The following is a 23,776-nucleotide window of genomic DNA, read 5'->3' as shown; positions in this document are numbered from 1 at the left end:
TCATTTGTTCCTGTCTGTTTCAGGTTGTAGGAGGCCTAGATATCCACAAAAAGATGGTGGTAGATGTGTGACTCTCTTTAGAGCACCGCCCAACACTTTTGCTTTCTTCTCCATCTCTGAAGATCTGCTCAAGACGTCCAGCAACGCTATCTGTGTATTTAAATGGAAGTATTTTTCTCTGTGAAGCCACATTTTCCAACATGAGCCTCATGAAGCCAACTAAGTGTTATTGAACTCTTATTCTCTCAATAACTCTGTGTAGCACTTTAAAGTCTGAAGGACAGCAAGATGGAAAAGAACTTATCAGTGTGGTGGAGAAAGGGAAGGGTTGGCTTTTTAATTTATTTTTCCTCATCTTTTATAACAAGGAAATATCTATATATACATATGTAAATATTTATATATAGATATATGTAGCTTTCTATATGTAGTAGGTTGGCTTTAATTTAATATACTTGATTCAGAAGCAAAACTAGAATACAAAAGTGCCAAGCAGAACATAAACAGTTCGAAATATGGATATATACTTCTTTTATTTCACACAGTTTTATATATATAGTAGAAGTCTGTAAAATTTAAACTGGGTGTTAGGTCAACTGTTTTCCTTTTCCTGTGATATTTAGATGTCTCTTGACACATTGATAAAGCATTGTTAACTTCCTGCTACGTTCCTTAATTACTTTTTTCTAACACAGGAGTCTATAAGTTTATTTATACCTGTTAATATATTACCAGGGACTCTGTCTCTTTGCTAAGGAGCTTTTAATACACTTCTGATGAATGGGAAAAAAATGTAATTGCAATGCTAATGCCAAGAACTAGTCCTTGTGTTCATATAGTAACTTGCAATGCTTGTGGCCACTTCATTTTGTTAGTAACTAGAAACAGTTGCATTTATTAAAATATCCCTAAGCAACGTAAATTATCAGCTGTAATGAGTTATTTTATACATCACAGCTAGATTTGTCTTGATTCATTGCTTAAAGAGGATTTGAAAATATCACGAAATTATCCAAAATTCTCACTTTTGATACATTGTGTAGTGATTTAAAATGTTTTTCATTAAACTTGTTGGAATCATATTTCCTTTCTGCACTAGGAGAATGCAGGTAATGTAACCCACTGTAGGTAGTCTAATGAACTAATATTTAACATGTGTGTATATGCATTATGTACACATGTATTATACACATATTTCATTCAAGGGGAAAATCTTATTAACCTATGCCATAGAAAGAAGAAACTTTCCATTATCCAAATTTGTAAACTATCTCCATAACAGGTCTAAAGTGTTTGATGTTTATTCTAGATTTGCCCAAATCATGATTTGTAATGAACGCTAACTTGCTATATTTGTGTGACATAAAAGTAGTGAATCATGTTCTACCAACTACCCTTCCCTTTCTGCAATGGTACTATTGGCTGGAAAAAAATGTTATTAAACTTTTAGGTCAGTAGAGACTTTCCTAGTTTTTCTATTTAACTGGTTTTATAATCAGCAATAGAAAAGTAAGGTTGTATGAACCTTCTTCAATTGAGCACCTATCTGCCATAGCTGTTCCTTCAACTGAGTGCTGCACATCATGGGCTCTGTCTGTGAGAGAGAAATCCAGGTGCTTGGTTTCCTTGCATGACATGGAGTTTTGCATGTAGATCGATTTGAAATGTACCTCTTGTTTACATAATTTGCATAATTTAAAAAAGATGTTGCCAAACTTTGGTAAATGTTAATGTTCAAACTGAAAATCTCCACTACATGTAACTTTCTTCCTCTGGATCAGTACGTGGCTTATAATCCCAGCCAGTGGTTTGATCTGTTCCAGTGTCAACTGCCATGTGCTCTGCTTCAAGGGGGAACTAGTCTTTTGTGAATTTTTTGTACATAAGTATTTGTTACAAATATTTTAGCAAACGCTTTCTATTTCTCTTGCTTGTGCATATCTTGGCTGGCGTTATAGAAAATAGTGCAAACATCATTTCCTTATTGGGGGATTTTTTGTTTTGTTTTGTTTTGTTTTTTAGTTTGTGTTGGGGGGAATGGTTTATGTTGAATGTTAGTTTTTCTTCTGCATGCTACATCATGTTGTGTGGGATCTTTAGGAACCTTCATACTATATGAATAAAAAAAATAAAATATTTGAAACTTGCTACCACATGTTCAAGTGATCTTTTTAGTTTTTGCAAGGTAGTGGGGTTAAATGATTTGCCAAAGGTCACACAGCTAGGTAATTATTGTCTGAGGCTGATTTGAACTCAGGTCCTCCTGACACCAGGGCCAGTGCAGAGATCCATTGCCCCACCTAACTGCCCTCAAGTGATCTTCATTGAATGATCCACAGCTAAGGAACAGACATTAAATTTCAGCTTTTTGATTAAAGGAAACTTAACACTCATCTCTTGATGATCTAGTTACAAGAAGTCATATTAAAGGAATTCATGTATTTTGGGTGCTAATAGAATGGCATTTGTCCCTGAGAGTTTAAGGTAGCATTAAATGTCTACTTATTTTTCCACTGAAATGGGAAAATACCATTCATCTCTTGAGGTACAGAAATTAATTTTTGAAAATACATAAAACTTTTTGTTGTAATATTAATCACTTAATTATGTAGAAGTCAAAATTTTGAATTTTACAATTTCCCCCCAATCTGGCTTCCCTTCCCCCACCCCCTTACATTGTTTTCATGGTATACATTGATCTAAGTTGAATGTGACAAGAGAAAGCATATCCTTGAGAAAAAGTATGAGATAGCAAAATTACATAAGATAACTTTTTTTTTAATTAAAGGTCTTTGTTCAAACTCCACAATTCTTTCTCTGGATCTAGATGTCATTCTCCATCGCAGATACCCTCAAATTGTGCCTGATTGTTGCACTGATGAAATGAGCAAGTCCATCATCGTCCCCATGTTGCCATTAGGGTGTATAGTGCTCTAGTTCTGTTCATCTAGCTAACCATCAATTCATACAAATTCTTACAAGTTCTATACCTTCTTATCAACTTCAATTATGCTCAAAGGAGGGCCCCTTTCCCTGCCCCCACCCTTGTACTAATTTACAGATTTAAAATCAGCCAAGGGTAGCCATGTGTTCTTTTCTGATGACTCTGAAAGGGTCCCAGAAGTCTTACCCCTTCTTTCAGAATGCAGAAATAGCCAATTTGTTGAGGTGATGTATAGATTATTAGAGCCCAGTTCCTTTGCTTTCAAATTCAGGATGGTTTTCACTTGGATGACACAATGCATATAAAACTTGTTAAAGTTTAATTTTTCCCTGACCTTCAAGCTCACAGCTCTTTATTTTTCAAGCTTTTACCCCCATAATCTTCCTTTTAAATTAAGGTAGCCTAGTGATAAGAAAACTTGAGCTTTAGACTCAGCTAAACTAACACTAATCTCTGACCTCCAACAAGTCATTTTACTTCTCCCTGGGCCTAATGCTTTCATCTGAAAGGTAACCATATCATTCCCAAGATTTTCTTACTGAATTGAAATTAAAAATGAACAAAAACAGTATTTTTGAGTGTTTCAATCTCAGTATTTGATTTCAATACAACTAAATTTTTAATGCCTCCAGCTGTAAAAGCTGATGTAAATCAAGAATAATCATGTGTTTAAATTTTTACTGCTTAATCAAAACATCAGCATTGATTTTCAAACATTTGATAACTGCCTAAAACATTTTCCTAGGTGACTTTGCTGAATATATTTTTCTTCATTTTACAAACAGGAATGGCATTCAGATTTCTCTTGGGTAACGGTACCAGGTTGTGAAACTTTCAGTAAACAAGTAGTAGTCACCATCACCTATATGCAAGCATGAATAAACTAACTCTATTATTAAGGAATTACTCAGGTCCAGAAACTTTCCTATACAATCCATGGAATAAACTCTTATCAGAAGTCTTCTCTAATAAGTTCAAGTACCTTCAAAATTAAAGAATAAGAGTAACATGCATTTATTAACATGCTGTGCTGTGTGAACTTGGGCAAGTCACTTAACCTCATTGTCTTGCAAAAACAAAAAAATATTGTGCCAGGAATTTTGGTTTACAAATAATTTAATTTGATCCTCACAACAACCCTTTGAGGTAGGTGCTATTATAATCCCCAGTTCAGAAAACAAGGTGACAGTTTATTGTTCTTCATTCTGGAAAGGGACCAAAGACATCGGGAAGATGTTATTAAACTGTATATAAGTGAGGCAGGACTTTGCAAAGCCATCTGGGTCAGATAAGAATCAAGAAGACTGGAGATGGGCCTCAGATACTGCAGAGTCCAGCCAGCTACACGTTTCTAGGGTAGAATTTGAATTCAGATCTACCTGACTTTTAAGTACAGTAGTATTCTATGGCCTATGTATGCCTCACTCATCCCCATGAAGCTAAAGGGAATGAGAGGGCAAAAATTTTTAAATTCAAACATCTCAGGGCAACTAGGTGTCAGTGGATAGAACACTGGCCCTGGAATCAGGAGGACTTAAATTCTAATCTGGCCTCAGCTCAGGCACTTACTAATTAGCTAGCCCTGTGACCTTGGGCAAGTCACTTAACCCCATTATCCTCAAAAACCAAAACTTAAAAAAAATTCAAACATCTCCAGAAATGTCTATGGTGAACTGCTTTGGAGTCTTAACATTCATTTTCACTTTCATCCTATCAAGTGAATTTAAAAGCCTAGCTATAAGCCCCAAGAGTTTGAATTCTGCCTTTACTGTGACCCTGGAGAGGTCATTTAATTCTTCTTAGCTTCTTAGCATTAATATTCTCACGTGAAAAATGGCAATAAAAGCTGAGGATTAAGTGAGATGTGTGTAAAGTGCCTTGTAAAGTCCAAAGCACAATATAAATGATACAATTATTGTGGTCTATACTGGGAAGAGAAAAAATCTGAGATCCAGGTGAGTGAAATACAGGAGTCTAGAATTTAACTTCTCTATATCCCTATATTCCAATATTAGTATCAAAAGCACCAGGAAAAGCCTAGGACAACATACTTTTTTTTTTCTTGTACATGCTCAGGGTAAGATGAGCAAACACAGATCAAGCTTCAAGAACCATCTGGCTGCTTATACAGCTCTAGGGAGGCCAGAGCAGCTGCTCGAAAGACTGCCACCCATACAAACAACCCGAAGAGAACCCAAAATGTCCCTGTACAAAATAAGGATGGCGTTTTAGGGGGTTGGGGGAGAAGTTTTTTTTGTTTGTTTAAAAAATAAAATCTAAAACCTTAAATTAATTTTTCAAACTTTAATAAGACCCTTGATTGAGAATTCAACCACTTAAATATCTTTACTCAATCTTTCCAAATCTAGCTTATACCCCATTATATCTTTTAGAGTATTTTTCACTCCAGAGAGCCCAGGATTATCTCATATTTAACATACCAAACCCAAACAATCTATATCAAGTTATAACTTCTGTATGAAGACCCCAAGACTAGTTCTCCCTAATCTCCCCATCCCTTATAGATGGAGGAGCTTTTATAGCACCTATAAACTTCCATACAAACTAAAAAGCCGTTTTTCTCTCCTGAACTTCAGGCCTCAATCTCTAAATAACTGACCTTCCCAAGGTCACATAGTTAATAGTTGGGTTAAGGTCAAAATTTAACTCATCTTACTGTAGGCACTATGCCAAGAGATCCAATTGTGGATCTTGCATAAAGTAAACAGGTACATTATATTTTAAAAATATAAATTAATACCTTTTATATTTAAATACAAAAATTTAAGTCTATAGTATTAGAATAACCAGAAAAATGGTTTTTCGTTTGTTTCTGAAAGAGAGAAAGGGATTCTGGCTCAAAAACAATATTGCTTTTCCACTTGACACTTGATGACTCCACTCCTGCAGTCCTCTTCCATCTTCAGAAAGCAAGTCCTTTATTTTGAAATTAAAATCGATCTGCTGCTCTGCTAGCCACAGCTCGAATGTTGCCATAGACCTTGGATGGAGGACTTCCTATAGAAAGAAAAAAAATGAAAACTTCACACACAAAATTTACATGAAATGTAACTGCAAGAGCTACAAATACTTACATTATTCTAATAACAATGTCAAATGTCCTCAACTGAAATTAATCCCAATACATGTCACTTTTCTAAAATATGATCTTTGAAAGAAAAATATAGGCAATATAACGAAAAATTGGTTGCAGGTTTAGGTTTTTCATTATACAAAATAAGAAAAAATATGGTCTTACTCAAGTTCTGTATATTAAATTTCAAAGAATTCCTTACTGAAACTATTTTTAAACCCTTTTGCCATTAGCCAGATAACTAAGGAAATACAAAGTTTCATCCTATTTCAGAAATAAAAAGAATTCTAAGAATTATTTTAAGACAAATTTGTGATTGTTATCTGGTTACAAGAACAAAGAGCCTGAGACTTGTCCTTACCAAGTCATTATGAACTTCAGTTCCCTCATCTCCAAAATGAGGACCCTTGTAAGCATCTATTTCACAGGGCTCTATAGTGAGATCACAGACAAGGTATGTATATCAATTTGTAAGGTACTTTGTAAGTCAGTCAAGATTTCTATATAAGAGTTAAAATGGAGGCAAGCAGGTAAATTCCAGAAGACTCAAATGTTTAGCAATTCACTCCTTGTAATTTTTGTTTTTTTTTTAAATTACTAATATTTAATTAGCTGAACAGATATATATATGCTGTATTTTTTCTTTTTTTAGTTTTTTTTGTAAGGCAGTGGGGTTGTGACTTGCCCAAGGTCACACAGCTAGGGAATTAGTTTCTGAGGCTGGATTTGAACTTAGGCCTGACTCCAGGGCCAGTGCTCTATTCACTGCACCACCTAGTTGCCCCTATATGAAAAATCCCTTTGTTCCCTCAGTAATAGCTAAAGTAGGGAAATTCTTTCCCACCATCACCAAAACTTCAACTAATTCTTGCTTCCTAATAAGTATTTTTTCTCACTGCAGAGTTACTATGTTTCCAAAGAACAAAGTAATATTGCATTTACCAAGGATGAGGTTGCAGATGGCTGTTCTTGCCATTTTAATATTTTGGAAAGAGCCAAGGATATGAATTTTCCTAAAACACAAAATAAGGAAACGTGTATGAAATATAAATACCAATTTTTAAAAATAATCACTTAATGAAAAACAAGACATAAAGTTATCCAAATGCTATTTTCTAAAGAATCATAATGTATGTCACAAATAAAAGACTCTAGTTGTAATTTCATGACATAACATTTGGACAATCAACCTTCTAATTGCTTCTGACCCCTTTAACATATAAGAACTCCAAAAAAACCCCAAATTGGTTCAACAGGCAACAGCAATTGGGTTCGTCTTGGTCATAGCAGGCCTTTCACATCTCTACCCTCCCACCCCCACACCTCTCAAAAAAGGGCAACAATACTTGCCAAGACTTTTGTCCCCTTTCCCTCTGAAATTCTAGAGAAGTAACCCTGCCCCCACCAAAAGGTAGCTAGCATATTATGATGGAAAGAGGTCTGCTGACCATGTAAGGAAAAACACTTAAATAGCAAATCTGGTTTTTTCCTTATCTCTGTAACTAACCAACAAATCACTTCACTTCCTTCACCTATAAAACAGAATTACTTCTACAACTTGACACGATTATGACTATAAATTTTAAATGCACTTTGTTCATATGGGGAGTAATTAAATTTTTTGAAACATGAAGATGACTTTTTTTTAATGGACTCATACCATGAATACAATATAAATAGTATTATCATGGAATAAGATTAAGGTAAATAGTATTAGTACTCTGTACTATCAAAGTCAAAGGATGCATTCTTCTGTCAATTAAGCTTTCTAGAGAAATATACTTCAAAATGGATAATGTTTTGCTGTTATATCAAAACAAAATGTGGCAATTTGTTTTTAAAGAATTGGAAGAGATAGTTTATGTGTTGCTACTTGGTTTTAAGTCCCCACAATGAATTATAAAAATAATGTGAAAGGTTTTTTTGTTTTAATAGATGCAAAAATAAAAAGTATTTCCACTTCTAGGGATGCTGCAGGACAATGGCATAAAAAAGAAGGATCCAAACATGCATTTCTCAATCACAGGATCAAAGATTTTTGAGTTAGAATAGTCTATAGAATTCATCTAATCCAACCACTTCATTTTACAGACAAACAAAAAGGTGAAAAATCTTACTGACTTCTGAGCTAGGATCTAGGTCTTCAAAAGATTTTCTAACATACAGAATTGGCAATAACATTAATTTTCTACGAAGACTAGAAACAAGGCTTATATTCTCCATCTGCTTATCCAAGGCTTTAGGAGATAAGAGTTTTACTCATACAAAGTAATTAACAAATGTTTCTTAACAGATAAAAAACGACCATAATGGATTTTAAATAAAGGCAAAAATTACCAACCCAAAGGAACCAACAGTCAGAAATTGAGAAAAAGACATTCCTAAATTATAGCTACACCATTTAAGTAAACAATTTTACCAAGTAAAAGATCACTGGTAACCCTGGGCCAGAGGAATCCAAGAACTCAGATTGTGCTGGGTTCCCATAAAAATAAGAGAAGAAAGAGAAGAAAGCAGAAGAAGCCATGACCCTGTGTAGGAGGCTGGCTGTGAAAGGGAGAAATGAGAGAAGGATCTGAAGGGTTGGCAAGATCAAGTAAAAATGTAAAGTTGAGAAAGACCTGCACATATCTGTAAGGAGAAGGAAAAGTTCTAGTTGGTAAAGAGAATGAAGATGAGAAGGACTGACTGAAGGAGCAAACTCAGAGGAGATTGAAGGCATGAGGATTAAGTAAAGGAATTAGCCTTGTGAAGGAAAAAGGAAGTTGCATCCTGAGATTGGAATAAAGGAGCAGAGAATGGTAAACAGAAATGTTAAAGATTTTGAGATACTAAGATGCAATAAAATTTTAAGACAGTTGATCTCTAATTTTCTCAAAGTAGAAGATGTCCTCAAGAAATAGAACTAAGGTATAGGGAGGCAAGGAGAGCAAAAGCTCTTTCAAAAAAAAATGCAATACAACTGGTCAAAGAACAAAGGATGGTCACATAGCCCACAGGGCCCAACTGACAAATTTATAGTGGGCCAAGTTGGCTGTTGTGTGACATCCTCCAGATATGTTAAGCATCATGTGAACAAATAGAAGGCAGATGTTAAGGGCAACCTAGAACTGATGTTTGTCAAAATGTGATCAAGATTGGATAAAGAGATTGAAAAGTGGAGACTATGAATAGATGAACTAATATTCAGTAATATTGACAGGATCAATTAATGAGTTAGCTTACTGCAATAATGACCTAGATGAGATGAAAGATGGATGGAAACTATTTCAAAAAAAGATGATGATGGTGTAGGGGAAAAGGTTTGATCTGGAAATAGTAGTAAAGAACATGAGAGGAAGAGGACTAAAAACCAAAGAGGAGGACTAGAAGGGGACTCTCTTATTTTTTATTAATTTAAGGCAATGGAGTTAAGTGACTTGCCCAAGGTCACACAATGTCTGAGGAAGAAGGGGACTTTTTTTTTAAGTTTTTTTTGCAAGGCAATGGGGTTAAGTGGCTTGCCCAAGGCCACCCAGCTAGGTAATTATTAATTGTCTTTGGCTGTATTTGAACTCAGGTACTCCTGACTATAGGGCCGGTGCTCTATCCACTGTGCCACCTAGCCACCCTGAAAGGGACTCTTCTTAAAGAAGCCAGATTCTCATAAGTAAAACTATGCTGAGAGTTTAGAGATAACAAATCTATAGTTGATTTGCACCATTGTTGACTTTTGGCTGTTCTTTATAAGAGTTTCTCTGGAAGGAAAGAATTACCAGGAAGCTTCTATGGTAGTTAAAAAAAAAATCAAATCAATGCCCTAATGTCTGTCTTTTTTTTTAATTGTGAAGAGCAGCTAGGCGGTGCAATGGATAAAGCACTGGCCCTGGAGTCAGGAGGAACCAAGTTCAAATCCAGCCTCAGACACTTAATTGTGAGATAAAGTAGTCATTGGTGAAAGAGAGCTTGTCATAGAATAGATTCCAAGAGGACATAAATATAAGGGTAGAAGATAACAGGAACTGGGAAATGGTAGGTGGAAAAGTTTCTGGACCAAACTTAGTAAACTACCAGTTGATCTACTTTCCAGGAACCTATAATCAGAGAATATGGTGCCAAATCTGACAGGAAAAGGAGTTGAACCTACAAGGAAATTGGGACATACAACTCAAGACAGTCAAATCCCACAGGCAGGTCTGAAATCACATTCCTATCTTTTGAACATTCTAATGTGGGAGGGCATAACTCTTATTCAAAAGGATAACCATGGACACTCAGGTTTCCAGAAAGGTCTAGGCAGTTTCCAGAAAGGTCTAGGCATGAGGGTTTTATAGTAAAAAGCCCAATGTCTAGGGTCTAGAAATGTTTCTTTCTCATTTTAAGTTCTATTGATATCTTTTATTTTTACATCAAAAGTTTCTTTCCCTCACCCAGTAACTCAAGCCTTTCCTTCTAATAGGAAATGTTAAAAAGTTAAGTTTGATCAACCAATGTATAGACCAGGTCTGGCAATATATGTAACACTCCATTCCATCATTCTCTACCTTTCCAACAGAAAGGTGAGGTGATTTTTCCTCAGGTAAATTATGAAAGAAAGGCCAAGCAAATGATGGGTGATGGGTTCTTAGTCAAAGATATCTTCAAAATCAGTTTCTCTGAGGAGAGAGGGCTGGAATCCCACTCTAGAATCTGGTGATAGTGAAGGGAGAAACAGTTTCTGGGATGGGTCTAGTTGTCAGGAACGTACCAGCCAACCTGACCACTCAAGAGTAACACAGGAGTTGAGATACTGTTTTCTCAGACAAATTTGATGACAAAGACCCAAAGGATAATGCCTTCACTAAGTCAGTAGACTCCAGGGATGGGGCAGCTAGGTAGCACAGTGGATAAAAGCACCAGCCCTAGAGTCAAGAGGATGTGAGTTCAAATCCAGCCTCAGACACACTCAATTGCCTTTGTGACCTTGGGCAAATCACTTAACCCCATTGGCTTAAATAAATAAAAATTTAAAAAAAAAAGAAAAGACTAATAAACAAAATCAATAGGCTCTAGCCAGGAAGAAGGTTAAGTGATGACAGCTCTATTCCCTGATCTTTCAAGAGCAGTGACATTCATACAGGTCTCTATCATGATGGACACTTCAAACCTATTTTTTGTTCTAAGGAAGATATATAATGTTTATTGATACAATAAGTTAAGAGGTATCTAGTAACTAAGACCCTTTTCTATCTGGGAAACTTAGCCCTTACCACCGCCATCCTCAATATGTAAAAAGAGTGGTCTAAACATAAGAAATGGCAACGAGTTATGAAATTCACACCACTTGGGTTCAGAGAAATTCCAGAAGTTGATCTCTCCAGTTACTACTGGAGAATCAGTCTTTGCTCTTTTTTCAGTTAATTCCTTACCAAGTGATCTAAAAATCAGCAGCAAACTAGAGTGAAAAGAGGACTAGCTTTAGATTCCGACCTTCCTTCTGACCATTTATGACTTTGTGAAAGGCATCTAACCTCTCTGAGCTTCTGGACTAGACAACCTCTGAAGGTTCTTTCAGCTCAAGCTATGATCCTGTGAAGTATTCAGAAAGCATATTTGGGTTTGTTTTTGTTTGTTTTTTTTGCAAGGCAATGTGCTTAAATGGCTTGCCAGAGGCCACACAGCTACGTAATTAATAAGTCTGAGTCTGGATTTGAACTCAGTTACTCCTGACTCCAGGGCCAGTGCTCTATCCACTGCACCACCTAGCCGCCCCTCAGAAAACATTTTGAAGGACCCCTGATTTCACTGGGGTCTGTGACATATACCCACACCTCATAGAACCCAAATCTATTCACTGTCTTCTCTTATAAAACTACAGAAAACTCTTCAACTTCAATGATCTCTCATAAAACTTTCCTCTTATTATTTCACTAATGGATACAAATAAAAAAGATGCCAACAATCTATTATCACAACACACTTTTTATGGAGGTATAATCTTCCTTCAATATTTTTTATGAGCTACACAAACTAACAAAATAAGATCTTGAGAATTGCATAACCAAAGCCAGCTATCTATAAACAGTAGAGAAACATCAGACAGGGGCACAAGCAACTGCTACAATATTTTTTGATTAATAATAATAATTATTATTCTTATGATGATACTATCACAGCTTTATATAGTGCTTACTCAAAAAATGTCATCTCAATTATACAACCACTCTGGGTTATGATATTATTCTCATTTTAGGATGAGAAAACTGAGGCAAAGAGGGTTAGATGACATGCCCAGGGTCACTCAGTCAATAAGTGTCTGGGGCTGGATTTGAACTTAGTTTCTCTTGACTTCAGGTTCCATCCACTGAGCCACCCAGCTGACTATAATTAAATCATTCCTTACCCATTATATTGGGTATAGCATGTGTAACCTAGAATGAGTTACCTTGACTTCATTTTCTTAAACTGTAAAATACGAGTAGATTGGATTAAATTGTCTTTAAGATCCCTTCAAGGTCTAGATCTATGATTCTATGACTACTGCTTTGTTGATAACTATTAAGTTTATAATATCTAATGTCTTTTAGATCCCTTCTTGTACATCAAACTACTCTTGAAGCAACTCAGAAAAACACAAGTTTTGCAGACTTAACTTTAAAATAAAAAAGAAGATATATGGAAATAGCTTTTTTATTCTATAAAATGCTATATAAACATAAGTCATTGTTCTTTCAAGTTTTGTTTAAGTAATCTTGAAAAATTATGTACCTATTATGTACCAGGAATTGTATTCTAGGAATTCTACCCAAACAGACTATCACTTTAAATTTAGCAATTTCTGGATTCATTTTTTGAAATTCATTCATCTTTTAAAAATGAAGTTAGTAAATTTATTAACTACTCAAAATGTTAAATACCAAATAAAATTTTATAAGATAACTTAAATATATAATTTTATGAGGTAACCAAAGTATAGAGAAGATACTTGCATGCACCTAAACTAATAAAGTGATTTATAAATAAGAATTTCTTGCAAGGCAACAGGGTTAGGAAGCTTGCCCAAGGCCACACAGGTAGGTAATTATTAAGCATCCGAGGCTGGATTTGAACTCAAGTACACCTGACTCCAGGGCCGGTCCTATATCCAATGCACCACCTAGGCGCCCCTAAATAAGAATTTTTTTAAAAATCCACCCGCTATTTTCTAAAAACCTCTAAACTTTTGTTTGTTCATTATACTCCCAGGTCAAACTCCACACTCCACCCCCCTCCCAACCAATTTTTCCCCCTTGGAGAAAAAACCAGAACCTGAAAATAGCAACATTACTAAAATCTTTCCCTTGAAGTAACAAGGTATGGATTTTCTGGCAAACTCTCTTCTCACAATCATCCCATTTACTTTGTGGTTTCAATACACTGTATAATCTCTGTGCCATATGTCTGTCACTAAAATGCTGATCTAGGTAGATCAGTTTTAATTTTAATTAAGGTTAATCTGAGATTCACTCTTAGCATCTAAAGTCCTTTCATCTTCTTTGTTAATATTATGGGCCAGGGCTATCCAACCTTACTTTTTAAAGATTTTACTGAAACAATAGACAACATATTTTGTTTTGCCATTTTAGTGAAAGCTCCGCAGCAGAGTAAACTCACAGGGGGCTGCATAAAATTGCACTGCATGCTGCAGTTTGGACAGCCCTGTAATAGGCTAATCTAGCTATTTTTCAAAAGTTTTTATTAGGCAAAACCTCAAGATTTATGTTTAAAGCACCTATTCAACATTCTCTTGTGATGCTATTTGAAAACTCAACTTTTTAAAAAGACATGAAAGAATCATGCATCTATATGTTTCCTTCATGGCTGATGAGAGAATCTCACTCCAGGCTTTAATATTAATATTCCATGAAGTTAATATATTTAAAACAAAATTTTAAAAATGACTTTTTCTTTTGAACCAGAAAAATGTTACACAATTAATTTTCCCTTTTGAGGTTTTATACTTACAGATCAGCCAAAACTATCCGTGTCCGTGTCACATTTTCTATGGTAAATTTAGTTTTCCCTCCTTTCCCAGCAATTCTTCCTATTGCTCTAGAAAGATGATCTCCTTTTAAAGGTTTTACTAAATTAAAAAAAAAAGTTGTCAGGGAAAGATTCAACAGATTCCAATCTTAATCATCAACCAATTCTATTTTTATTCATCCAACATTTATTAAGTGTCCACAAGGTACAGGTGCACTGGCTAAGTATTAGAAGAGATCATGCCATGATCAAATACTTCCTAACAATAGTTATTAGGAAGATAAGATGTATACATAAATAGACATGAAAATCGAATATCTATGTATATAGGATATAGATACGGTGCTAGGATTTCAAAGACAAGACTTATCATTCCTCAAAGGAAGAGGAAATGACTTCCACTTGAATAAGAAATGCCAGAGGAGGGCTCATACTTTCTTAGAATACAGTTAATGCAACTCAAAAGATCTATTAGAACTCATGTGCCAAAGAAGTCTAGTTCATTTGAGTTGGGCTCTGAAAAATTTATGAGTATGATTTCAATAGCAAGAGATTTAAATGGCAGTCTAGGTTTAGGGAATAACATGTGCAAAAAGGACAAATCCAAGGAAGAACAAGCTCCTTCTTTACTACAGTATTATTCCTAATTGTTATTTCATGGCTAAAAGACAAGTCAAAAAAAAAAAAAGAGCATGATACATTTGAGCAAGTTAGTATACAACCTGAAGAAAAAGAGCACTTACCATCTGTAATTTCAAAAGATTCTAGGAAGAGGTCATCTAATCTAATGAGAGCAAGTGCATCCTAAAAATTTTATAGGAGGAAAAGTTAAAAGTTAATTTTATAGAAAAAAGCCTGGGGAATGGGAAGAGAAATAAAATTCAGATCTCAAAGTGAAAAAAATTGTCAATTAATTATTTCTTCAAACATTAAAATTATATGAAATGCCTAAACCAAAGCTAAACAAACTAGAAATTCAATTTTCGAGAGATGCCAAAGCCATGAAAACTTGAGATTCAGTTAGTCAATGAGGCTGTAAAGTGATCACTTACCTCCACCTGAAATCCAAGAATAAAAGCTTTTACAAAATCGACTGCTTTTGTCAGAGCACTTACATCCTTGGTTTCTTTACAAGTCTGAAAGAAAACACAAAACATTGAGATGAAAAAAATAAAACTTTTACATAATTTTGTTTCTGGTGCCATCTGGGTCCAGAGGCCAGAAATGAATCAGGATGACTGGAGATGGCCCTGGATTCAAAACAATTAGGGTTAAGGTCACATAGCTAGTAAGAGTCAAGTATCTGAGGTGGGATTCAAATTCCCATCCTCCTAACTCCAAGGCCAGTGCTCTATGCACTGCACCATCTAATTGCCTATTTGTTATAATATGATTTTGTTAAGGACTCAAGTAGAAGAAAAAGTGACCAAGTTTCTTTGAATTACTATCAACTCCAAATACACAAACTTCCTCAGGTTCCACAATTTATGAACTTTCATCAGAATAAAGTTTGTCCCTGTCCCCTAGCAGACTTTAATTGACAACCACTAAGCATTTACTAATCTTGTAAGCCCTGGAAACATGGAGGGATGGTCCCTGACCTTAAGAGAATTTACATTATGCTGAGAGGATAAAGAGGGCTAGGGTATAGATTTGTACTTTCACTGCTAGAGTGAATCAACACCTTCCTTTTCCTAATGTTGGCCATAACAGTCTTGGATACTGAGTTGCCCAGACTCATCTGAGAGGTCAGATGATTCGCCTTAGGTCTACATAGCCACTGTCTGATCCAAGGCAAGACTTTTAGCCAGGTTTCCCCAAGTCCAAAGTCAATATTCTATCATTTTACAAAGAGCCTATATAAAATATAGCCTCAAAGTGGAGTAGGGCTGTTGGGGAGGGGAAGGGTCAGTGAATAAAAGGGTAAAAAAACTCACATGTACAAAACTATTTATAGCAGTTCTTTTCTGCAGTGGCCAAGAATTGGAAATTGAGATGAAGTCCATCAACTGGGGAAATGACTAAACAAATTGTGGTGTATGAATGTAATAGAACACTATTGTCTATAAGAAATCATGAGGTTCAGAACTTCAGAATAATGTGGAAAGATGTACATGAACTGATGATGAGTAAAGTGAGTAAAACTAGAAGAACACTACACACCAACTTGCTCATTTCAGCATTACAATAATCAAAGACAATTCTAAAAGAATTGTGATAGAAAATACCATCCATACTCAGAGAAGGAACTGTGGAGTTTAAAGAAGCCCAAAGCTTACTATCTTCAATTTTTAAAAGTTGTCTCATATATTATGACTTTTTTCTCTCTAATGTTCTTTTCTTCCATTTGGCTTTGATTCTTTTTTCACAACATGATTAATATGGATCTATGTTCAGCATAGTTATACATATGTAACCTATATCAGATTGTTTTATGTCATAAGAAGGGTGGAGGGAAAAAAATGTAAAACCCAAAACCTTTAAAAAAAATGATTGCTAAAAAATTGTTGCATTGTAGTTGGAAAAATAAATTCAGTATTTAAATCAATTCCTTAAAAAAACAAAAGAAAAAAAGAAAGCATGCATGTTGGATATGGAATGTCATTTACAGGGCACTAAAGAGGACAGTTTCTTTGGAGCACAGATTATAAAGGGGGCAGTAATATATAATGATAATCATCTTTGAAAAGAAGGAATGAAGTCAACCCTGAAAGGGGCTTAAAATGTCAGAGGAGTGTATACTCTTAAAAGTAGGCACTTCTTTCTACAAAATTTGCTTTGACCATAAAAATGCTCCATTCTAGATAAAATATATTAAATGGTAAGAATTATATTAAATGGAGGTAGAAAATAAAATAAATGGAGGAAAGGACGGAGAGAATTACAATCAGAAACAGCAACTGTGGAAAAATATGGAAGTAACATCTCTGATAGACTTATTTTTTTTTAGGGTTTTGCAAAGCAAACGCGGTTAAGTGGCTTGCCCAAGGCCACACAGCTAAGTAATTATTAAGTGTCTGAGACCGAATTGGAACCCAGGTACTCCTGACTCCAGGGCCGATGCTTTATCCACTACGCCACCTAGCCGCCCCTCTGATACTTATGATAAAGAATGTGATTCACCCCAGACACTTGAAAAGTATCTGAACACAGACTGAAGCACATTTTTTTTCCCTTTCTTTCACTTTATTTCTTGTGAGGTTTGTTTTGTGGGGGAAGGGAGGATTATGTTTACTCTTAGAACAAGACTATTTTAGTAATGTGTAAATAAATAAAAATGTAAAAAAAAATACAATCTAGGAGGGGAATAAGGCATCAATATGAATAGTTACATATATATCACTTTAAAATATATACATTAGAAAGTTAAGAAACAAAACCTATGTCCTGGGGTTAAGTCAAGCATCTTCTTTTTTAAAATTTATTTTATTTGCAAATTCTAAATCTATAAAATACCAAATAAAATGCCCATTTCCACATACAAACTAGAACAGAAAAAAGAACATTGTACAAATCTCTATTATATACCACTTACTTTTCCTTTTAAGTATAAAAAAATTCAACAAATAAATTTCAAAACTGGAAAAAAATGCTCCATTCTACAGCTAGAGCTTTACTTTTTTTTTTAAAGTACAGACACATATTAGACTGTCACATGTGTCCCACTGAGGGGATTTCTTTGGGCACAGAGTAAACTACGTAGCACTAAACAGAATCTTACTACAACCTCATCTGGTACATAAGGTTTTGGGGATTTAAAACAATGCATGGCCATACCGTCACAGATACCAATAAACACCCCAATTCATCAAGGAGGACATCCAGAAAAGAGGCCAAGGACTATATATCATGATTGCTCTAAGCTGAACCACAATTTCCAGTCTAAACCAGTGCTTTTATTGTCCTCAATCCCCTCACTCTCAACACTGATTTTCCTACCACTCAAGTACAGGTTAGATCAATACAAGATATACCAGCTTCCTCTAACCACCTGAGAGAGAAACCTATTATTTTCCCACAGCCCTGGTACATTAATTTATGGCCCAAGATAACCACTTTGCAGCTCAAGCACTACTTCTGCTCCCTTCCCCCAGTTGTCTTATTTTTATTCACATCCAAGGAACATGATTAATATTAGTTATGCTATTTGATCCCATCAGATCATTTAAGCCATACAATGATATGAAACAACTGAAAGTCAAAGTGAGAAGTGATACACTAAGTTGCCATTTAATGTGGCAGAACCACTGAGCACTGAAGAGAAATAGAAATGGAAGCATAGAATTTATGCTTCTAATAGTATAGTTGGGGCAATTCAGAAGAGCCATTATGACCCATGGGTCAAAGTAGCAGTGCTATAGTAAAATCCTGGGGCTTATGACACATAGGAAGCTAGATCTCATATAAAATTATTGTGGAGGATGCAGGAAAAAGAAAGGCTTAGAAAACACAGTATAACTCAGACCAGACAAATAAATAGAGGATTCTGGGAAATAGGAGATGCTCAAAAATTCCTTTAGATGAGCATCTCTCACACAAACAAGAAATTAAAACTCTTCTCATCTATCCTTCAAATCAAATCACACACTTGAAAAGCAAGGAATATTTAAACAATTAAATGAAAACATTATAAAAAAGTGATTTCAAGGTTCATATTACATTCTTGACCAGCATCACACTAGGCAATTAAGTATTGGAGGCTGGATTTGAACTCGGGTCCTCCTCCTGACTCCAGGGGTGGTGCTCTAGTCACTGCACCACTTAGCTACCCCTTTACTTACATTTTCTGCCCACCATGGTACCAGGCACTATACTAATCCTTGGGAATTAAAAAAAAAGGTAAAAAACAATATCTGCTCTAAACAAGCTTACAATGAGGAAGACAACATGTAAATAATTATAATCAAACAATTCAAATAAAAGCCAAACTGTAAATAATCCACAGAGACCTCAGAATTAAGGAGCATGGGAAAGACTTTCAATAAAAGGTGAGATTTTATATGTATCCCCCCTTGATCCAGCAATACTACTACTGGGTCTATACCCTGAAGAGATGATGAAAAAGGGCAAAAACATCACCTTGTACAAAAATATTCATAGCAGCCCTGTTTGAGGTGGCAAAGAATTGGAAATCAAGTAAATGTCCTTCAACTGGGCTTAGCAAACTGTGGTACATGTATGTCATGGAACACTATTGTTCTATTAGAAACCAGGAGGGATGGGAATTCAGGGAAGCCTGGAAGAATTTGCATGAACTGATGCTGAGCGAGATGAGTAGAACCAGAAAAACAGTATACACCCTAACAGCAACATGGGGGTGAGGACCAACCTTGATGGACATGCTCATTCCATCAGTGCAACAATCAGGGACAATTTTGGGGTATCTGAGATGGAGAATACCATCTGTATCCAGAGAAAGAATTGTGGAGTTTGAACAAAGACAATATCTGCTCTAAAGGAGCTTACAATGAGGAAGATAACATGTAAATAATTATAATCAACTTAAATAAAAGCTAAACTGTAAATAATCCTATTACTTTTAATTTGAAAAAAAAAAGCCCATTATCTTACTATGTAATTCTGCTATCTCTTGTACATTATTTTTCTTCCTTAAAGATATGATTTCTCTTTCATATCTTTAGATCTTAAACCAGTGAATACCATAGAAACATTGTAAAGACTAACAGGCTGCCTTCTGGGGGGGGCAGATTAGGGGGAAAACTGTAAAACTCAAAATAAATAAAATCTTAAAGAAAAAAAAAGTAAGATTTTAGCTATAACCTGAAGAAAGCCAGGGAAGCCAAAAGGTAGAATAAAAATGGAGAATTATTCTTGAGATGAGGATAGCCAATGAAAATACCTAGAACCAATAGATGGAATATATATTGTACAAGGAATACGCAGGAGGCCAACCTCACTGAATCTCAGGCAACACAGAAGTATGTGAAAAGATGGGGGGAGAAAGTTGTGAAGATTACGAATGGCCTTAAACACCAGAAGATTTTATATTTTTACATATGTATTTTTACATACATATGTCTATAAAATACATTATGTGTGTATGTACATACATATATACAGATAGTTCAGGGGTGGATGGACAGGAATGACATGGTCAGACCTGAATTTTTAGGAAGCTCATTTTGACTAGGTGAGTGAAGGATGGATTGGAGTGGGGAGAGACTTGTGGCAGGCAGACCCAACCAGTGGATTACTGAAATAAATCAGGTGTGAAGAGATGAGGGTTTGGATCAGTGGCAGCAGTGTTAGAGGAGAGAAAGAAAAGTAAGAAATATGATATAAAGATAAAAATTGATAGGTTTTTGACAACAAATTGGATATGACTGATGAGAGTGAGGAGTTAAGAAGACACTTTGCAGTAACAGGGAAGTTTGGAAGGGAGAAAATTTTGAAATAAAGAGATTGTAACTGCCCAAACAATAAGATAAACCATCGAAACAGACAGTGCTCCAAGCCAATAGCACTTTATTAAAGGGCCCAAAGCCCCTCTAATGAAGCAGACCTCCAATCTTCCTCATGATTTGAAATGCTCCCTTCTTCTGTCACCTAGTTTGATACCCAAACTTGCAAAAGTAGCAAGGTAAAATACAAAATCTCATTGACTGATATTAATCGCTCTTGACATAACAGAGAGAATGGGGAGTGGAGATGGGCCACAAGTTGGGTGAAACATGGGGTATCTCCTGCCAACTAACTGGTCATAAGATGGTCATTTGCTCACATTGAACCCGAGTGAGTGGTCCAAAGGTACAAAAATAAGTTGGGGAACTTTTCATAAAATTGAGTTAACTCCACCATGCTGGGCTTGGTCTCAATAACAAGGAAAAACAAGGATGAGAGGCCTCTAGTTGGCTTACCATTATTAAGCAAATGAATTTATAATTCGAAGTTCACACTTCTGGGGCCTAATATACAATACTAACAATCACTACTCCTATGGAATCACAGAAATACTGACTGGAATAGAGATCCAAAGAATTATTTCTCAGAGGGGGAAAGTAAATGAATTGTTTTGTTCATGCTGAGTTTAAAATGACTACTGGACACTCAGTTTAAAGTCAGAAAAGCAGAAGAAATTTCCAGACTGCAAGTCAGCAGAGGTTAGGCTAGATAAATAGATAGATGAGATCATTATCATAATAGCCCTTCATAATATGAAATAGCAGAGAGGAAGAGAAGGCTATCTGGGTGAGCCCTGTGAAATACCCATGGTTAGCAGGCATGACCTGGATGAAGATCCAGCAAAGAGGACTGAGAAGCAGTAGTCAAAAGAGGTGATCAACAATATCAGTGGCTGCAGAGAAGTCAAGCAGGGTGAAAAGGGTGAAAAGAAAAAGATGTCAGTAATGAGGTAGCTAGATGGTGAAGTGGAGAAACTGGCCCTGGAGTCAGGAGGATTTGAGTTCAATTGGCCTCAAACATTTGATACTACTAGCTATGTGGCTTTGGCAAATTCACTTAATCCCATTGCTGTCCCCCCCCCCCCAAAAAGACAGTAACTTTGGAGAAAGCATATGAAGTGAATCACAGAAGACAGACTGTATAGTTAAGAAGAGGAAGGTAAGTGGAGGTATTTATTATAGATGACCTCAAGGAATTTAACCACAAAAAAGCAGGGTAAAATCCCATATGCTGTTTTTCAAATTCCCTCACCATCTCTGAATGACAACAATAAAAACAGTGTAATTCTAGTAAGATTAATCGGGTGGCATTGTTTGAGACCAGATGAATCTGAGATAAGGAAAACATTCAGGAAGCTATTAAAGCAATCTCAAAATAAGGTTAAAAAAAACCCAAGCAGTGAAAAATGGAAAAAAAAATTATTTTATACATTAAAGAGAAAGATAACTATTAGGAAAAGGGTAATAATGCTTCAACCTGTGCAAGAGAAAGAAATGGTTGTTTTGGAAAAGTTGGGTGTTTTCCTTACCCTGATTTCTATATTCCTCGACTTTAAGTTAAACCGTATCTGAAGTCCTAGGTGTTCTACAACAGGTGTAAATATTTTCATCCAGTTTTCTTTTAATGGGGTGTATCTGTTGGCAGGCACTGGAATTTTTCTCATTTCACCTTTGCCACTCTATAAAAAAGATGCAAAATTAAGAAATAAGGTTAAGTGAAACCTTATACTATGGAATTAAAACTAAACATGTTATTTTTAAGGCAGTAAATAAATAAGACAACTAAAGCCTATTCCTGGTTCCAGGAGTCATGAAGGTTACATTAGGTTCTTGAAGATTTTTAAAAGGCTAAACAATCTACTGGAGAGATTACAATATAATTGATAATCATGATACAAAGTATCTCTCTGTGAAATAAGGGAAAAGAGTCAATGAGTACCGGCCTCTATTAATGCAGGTCCGCCCTTCCCTGTAACTTACAATCCTTTAAAAGTGCCGGAGAGGCTTTGATCCAGCAATACCACTACTGGGTCTATATCATGAAGAGATGATGAAAAGGGGTAAAAACATCACTTGTACAACAATATTCATAGCAGCCCTGTTTGTGGTGGCAAAGAATTGGAAATCAAGTAAATGTCCTTCAATTGGAGAATAGCTTAGCAAACTGTGGTAGATGTGCATATGTCGTGGAACACTATTATTCTATTAGAAACCAGTAGGGACAGGAATTCAGGAAAGCCTTGGAGGGATTTGCATGAACTGATGCTGAGTGTGATGAGCAGAACCATAAAAACACTGTATACCATAACAGCAACATGGGGGTGATGATCAACCTTGGAAGGACTCGCTCATTCCATCAGGGACAGTTTGGGGCTGTCTGCAATGGAGAATACCACCTATATTATCATTAATTTCGGAAAAAAACAGATATCTTATTGTCTTATCTCGCTATCTCTTATACTTTATGTTTCTTCCTTAAAGATATCTCTCTCATTACATTCAATTTGGATCAATGTATACCATGGAAACAATGTAAAGACTGGCAAATGGGGGCGGCTAGGTGGCGCAGTGGAGTCAGGAGGACCTGAATTCAAATCCGACCTCAGACACTTAATAATTACCCAGCTCTGTGGCCTCGGGCAAGCCTCTTAACCCCATTGCCTTGGAAAAACAACAACCCCCAAATAAATAAAAGTACGAGGAATCCTCGGCGCCGCGTGCCCGGGGAAAGCTCCCTCGGACGGGACACGCCTCCGGGGCTAATCTGAGACATCCCCCCCCTTCCAGTCACCGCCCCCTCCCCCGAATAGAATCAGGAGGGCAGCGGAGCCTGGGGGCGTGGGCGCTCCGCTGCGCGTCACGGGGGGGGGGGGGGCTGGCAGCACAAACCTGCGCGTTCTCTGAATGCTTCAATTAAAACACTTTAAGCCCAAAAGAAAACCAATTTCCAGTCCGCACTCCGCGCCCCACCCGCTCGGCCCAGGGTGCGCAGCCCCTCCAGACCCTACCGAAAAAGCGTCCCCAGACAAAGGGGGGAACACGGGCTTCTTACTGGGCCGGGGTCCCTCCATCTCCATCTGGCCGACGCCGTCGGGGCCCTCCGGCTGCTGCTCTTCCGCCCGCCGCTTTTTGCCCCGTCTGCCGGCGGCACGAGAAATCTTGGTGAAGCCGTCCCCGGCCTCCGCCGCACTTTGCGTTTCCATTGCAGCGTCCATGATGCACAAACCGGGAACGGCTAAGGCAGACGCTTCCGGTTCCCGCACGTGGAGAGGGCAAGGCGCAGGCGCGCCTCGAAGACCCAACATGTTCGCTCGCGTCACTGGATGGCTCGACTCC

At 36.5% G+C, this 23,776-nt stretch overlaps 2 protein-coding genes across 3 annotated transcripts in view; one reads left to right on the top strand and one right to left on the bottom strand.

Annotated features, from left to right (window-relative positions):
- Positions 1 to 6,420, top strand: part of PPP3R1 (protein phosphatase 3 regulatory subunit B, alpha) — a 98,380-nt gene extending 91,960 nt beyond the window's left edge. Inside the window, exon 6 of one of the 2 annotated variants that reach the window (XM_074207526.1) lies at positions 24 to 6,420. In XM_074207526.1, coding sequence (XP_074063627.1) covers positions 24 to 71 — 48 coding nt within the window. In that variant the 3' untranslated portion in view covers positions 72 to 6,420. The remainder of the gene's footprint in view (positions 1 to 23) is intronic. The other variant, XM_074207507.1, reaches the window with a different exon arrangement.
- PNO1 (partner of NOB1 homolog) lies at positions 5,272 to 23,776 on the bottom strand. The gene is made up of 7 exons (XM_074207496.1): positions 23,449 to 23,776; positions 21,970 to 22,119; positions 15,071 to 15,154; positions 14,762 to 14,822; positions 14,001 to 14,118; positions 6,981 to 7,051; positions 5,272 to 5,962 (listed from the first exon to the last, which is right to left on the bottom strand). The coding sequence occupies exons 1-7, from the start codon at positions 23,743 to 23,745 to the stop codon at positions 5,895 to 5,897; spliced, it is 849 nt and encodes a 282-aa protein (XP_074063597.1). The 5' UTR covers positions 23,746 to 23,776; the 3' UTR covers positions 5,272 to 5,894.

The sequence above is a fragment of the Macrotis lagotis genome, chromosome 1, assembly GCF_037893015.1.
Source record: "Macrotis lagotis isolate mMagLag1 chromosome 1, bilby.v1.9.chrom.fasta, whole genome shotgun sequence".
Taxonomy (NCBI): domain Eukaryota; kingdom Metazoa; phylum Chordata; class Mammalia; order Peramelemorphia; family Peramelidae; genus Macrotis; species Macrotis lagotis.
This window is presented reverse-complemented; position numbering and strand designations above follow the sequence as displayed.

Coding starts and splice junctions, on each gene's coding strand:
- PNO1 (XM_074207496.1), bottom strand. CDS start 23,745: ATGTTGGGTCTTCGAGGCGCGCCTGCGCCTTGCCCTCTCCACGTGCGG. Junction 14,119..14,761: donor ATCTTTTGAAATTACAGATG/GTAAGTGCTCTT, acceptor TTTTTAATTTAG/TAAAACCTTTAAAAGGAGAT. Junction 7,052..14,000: donor CGGATAGTTTTGGCTGATCT/GTAAGTATAAAA, acceptor TTTGTGTTTTAG/GAAAATTCATATCCTTGGCT.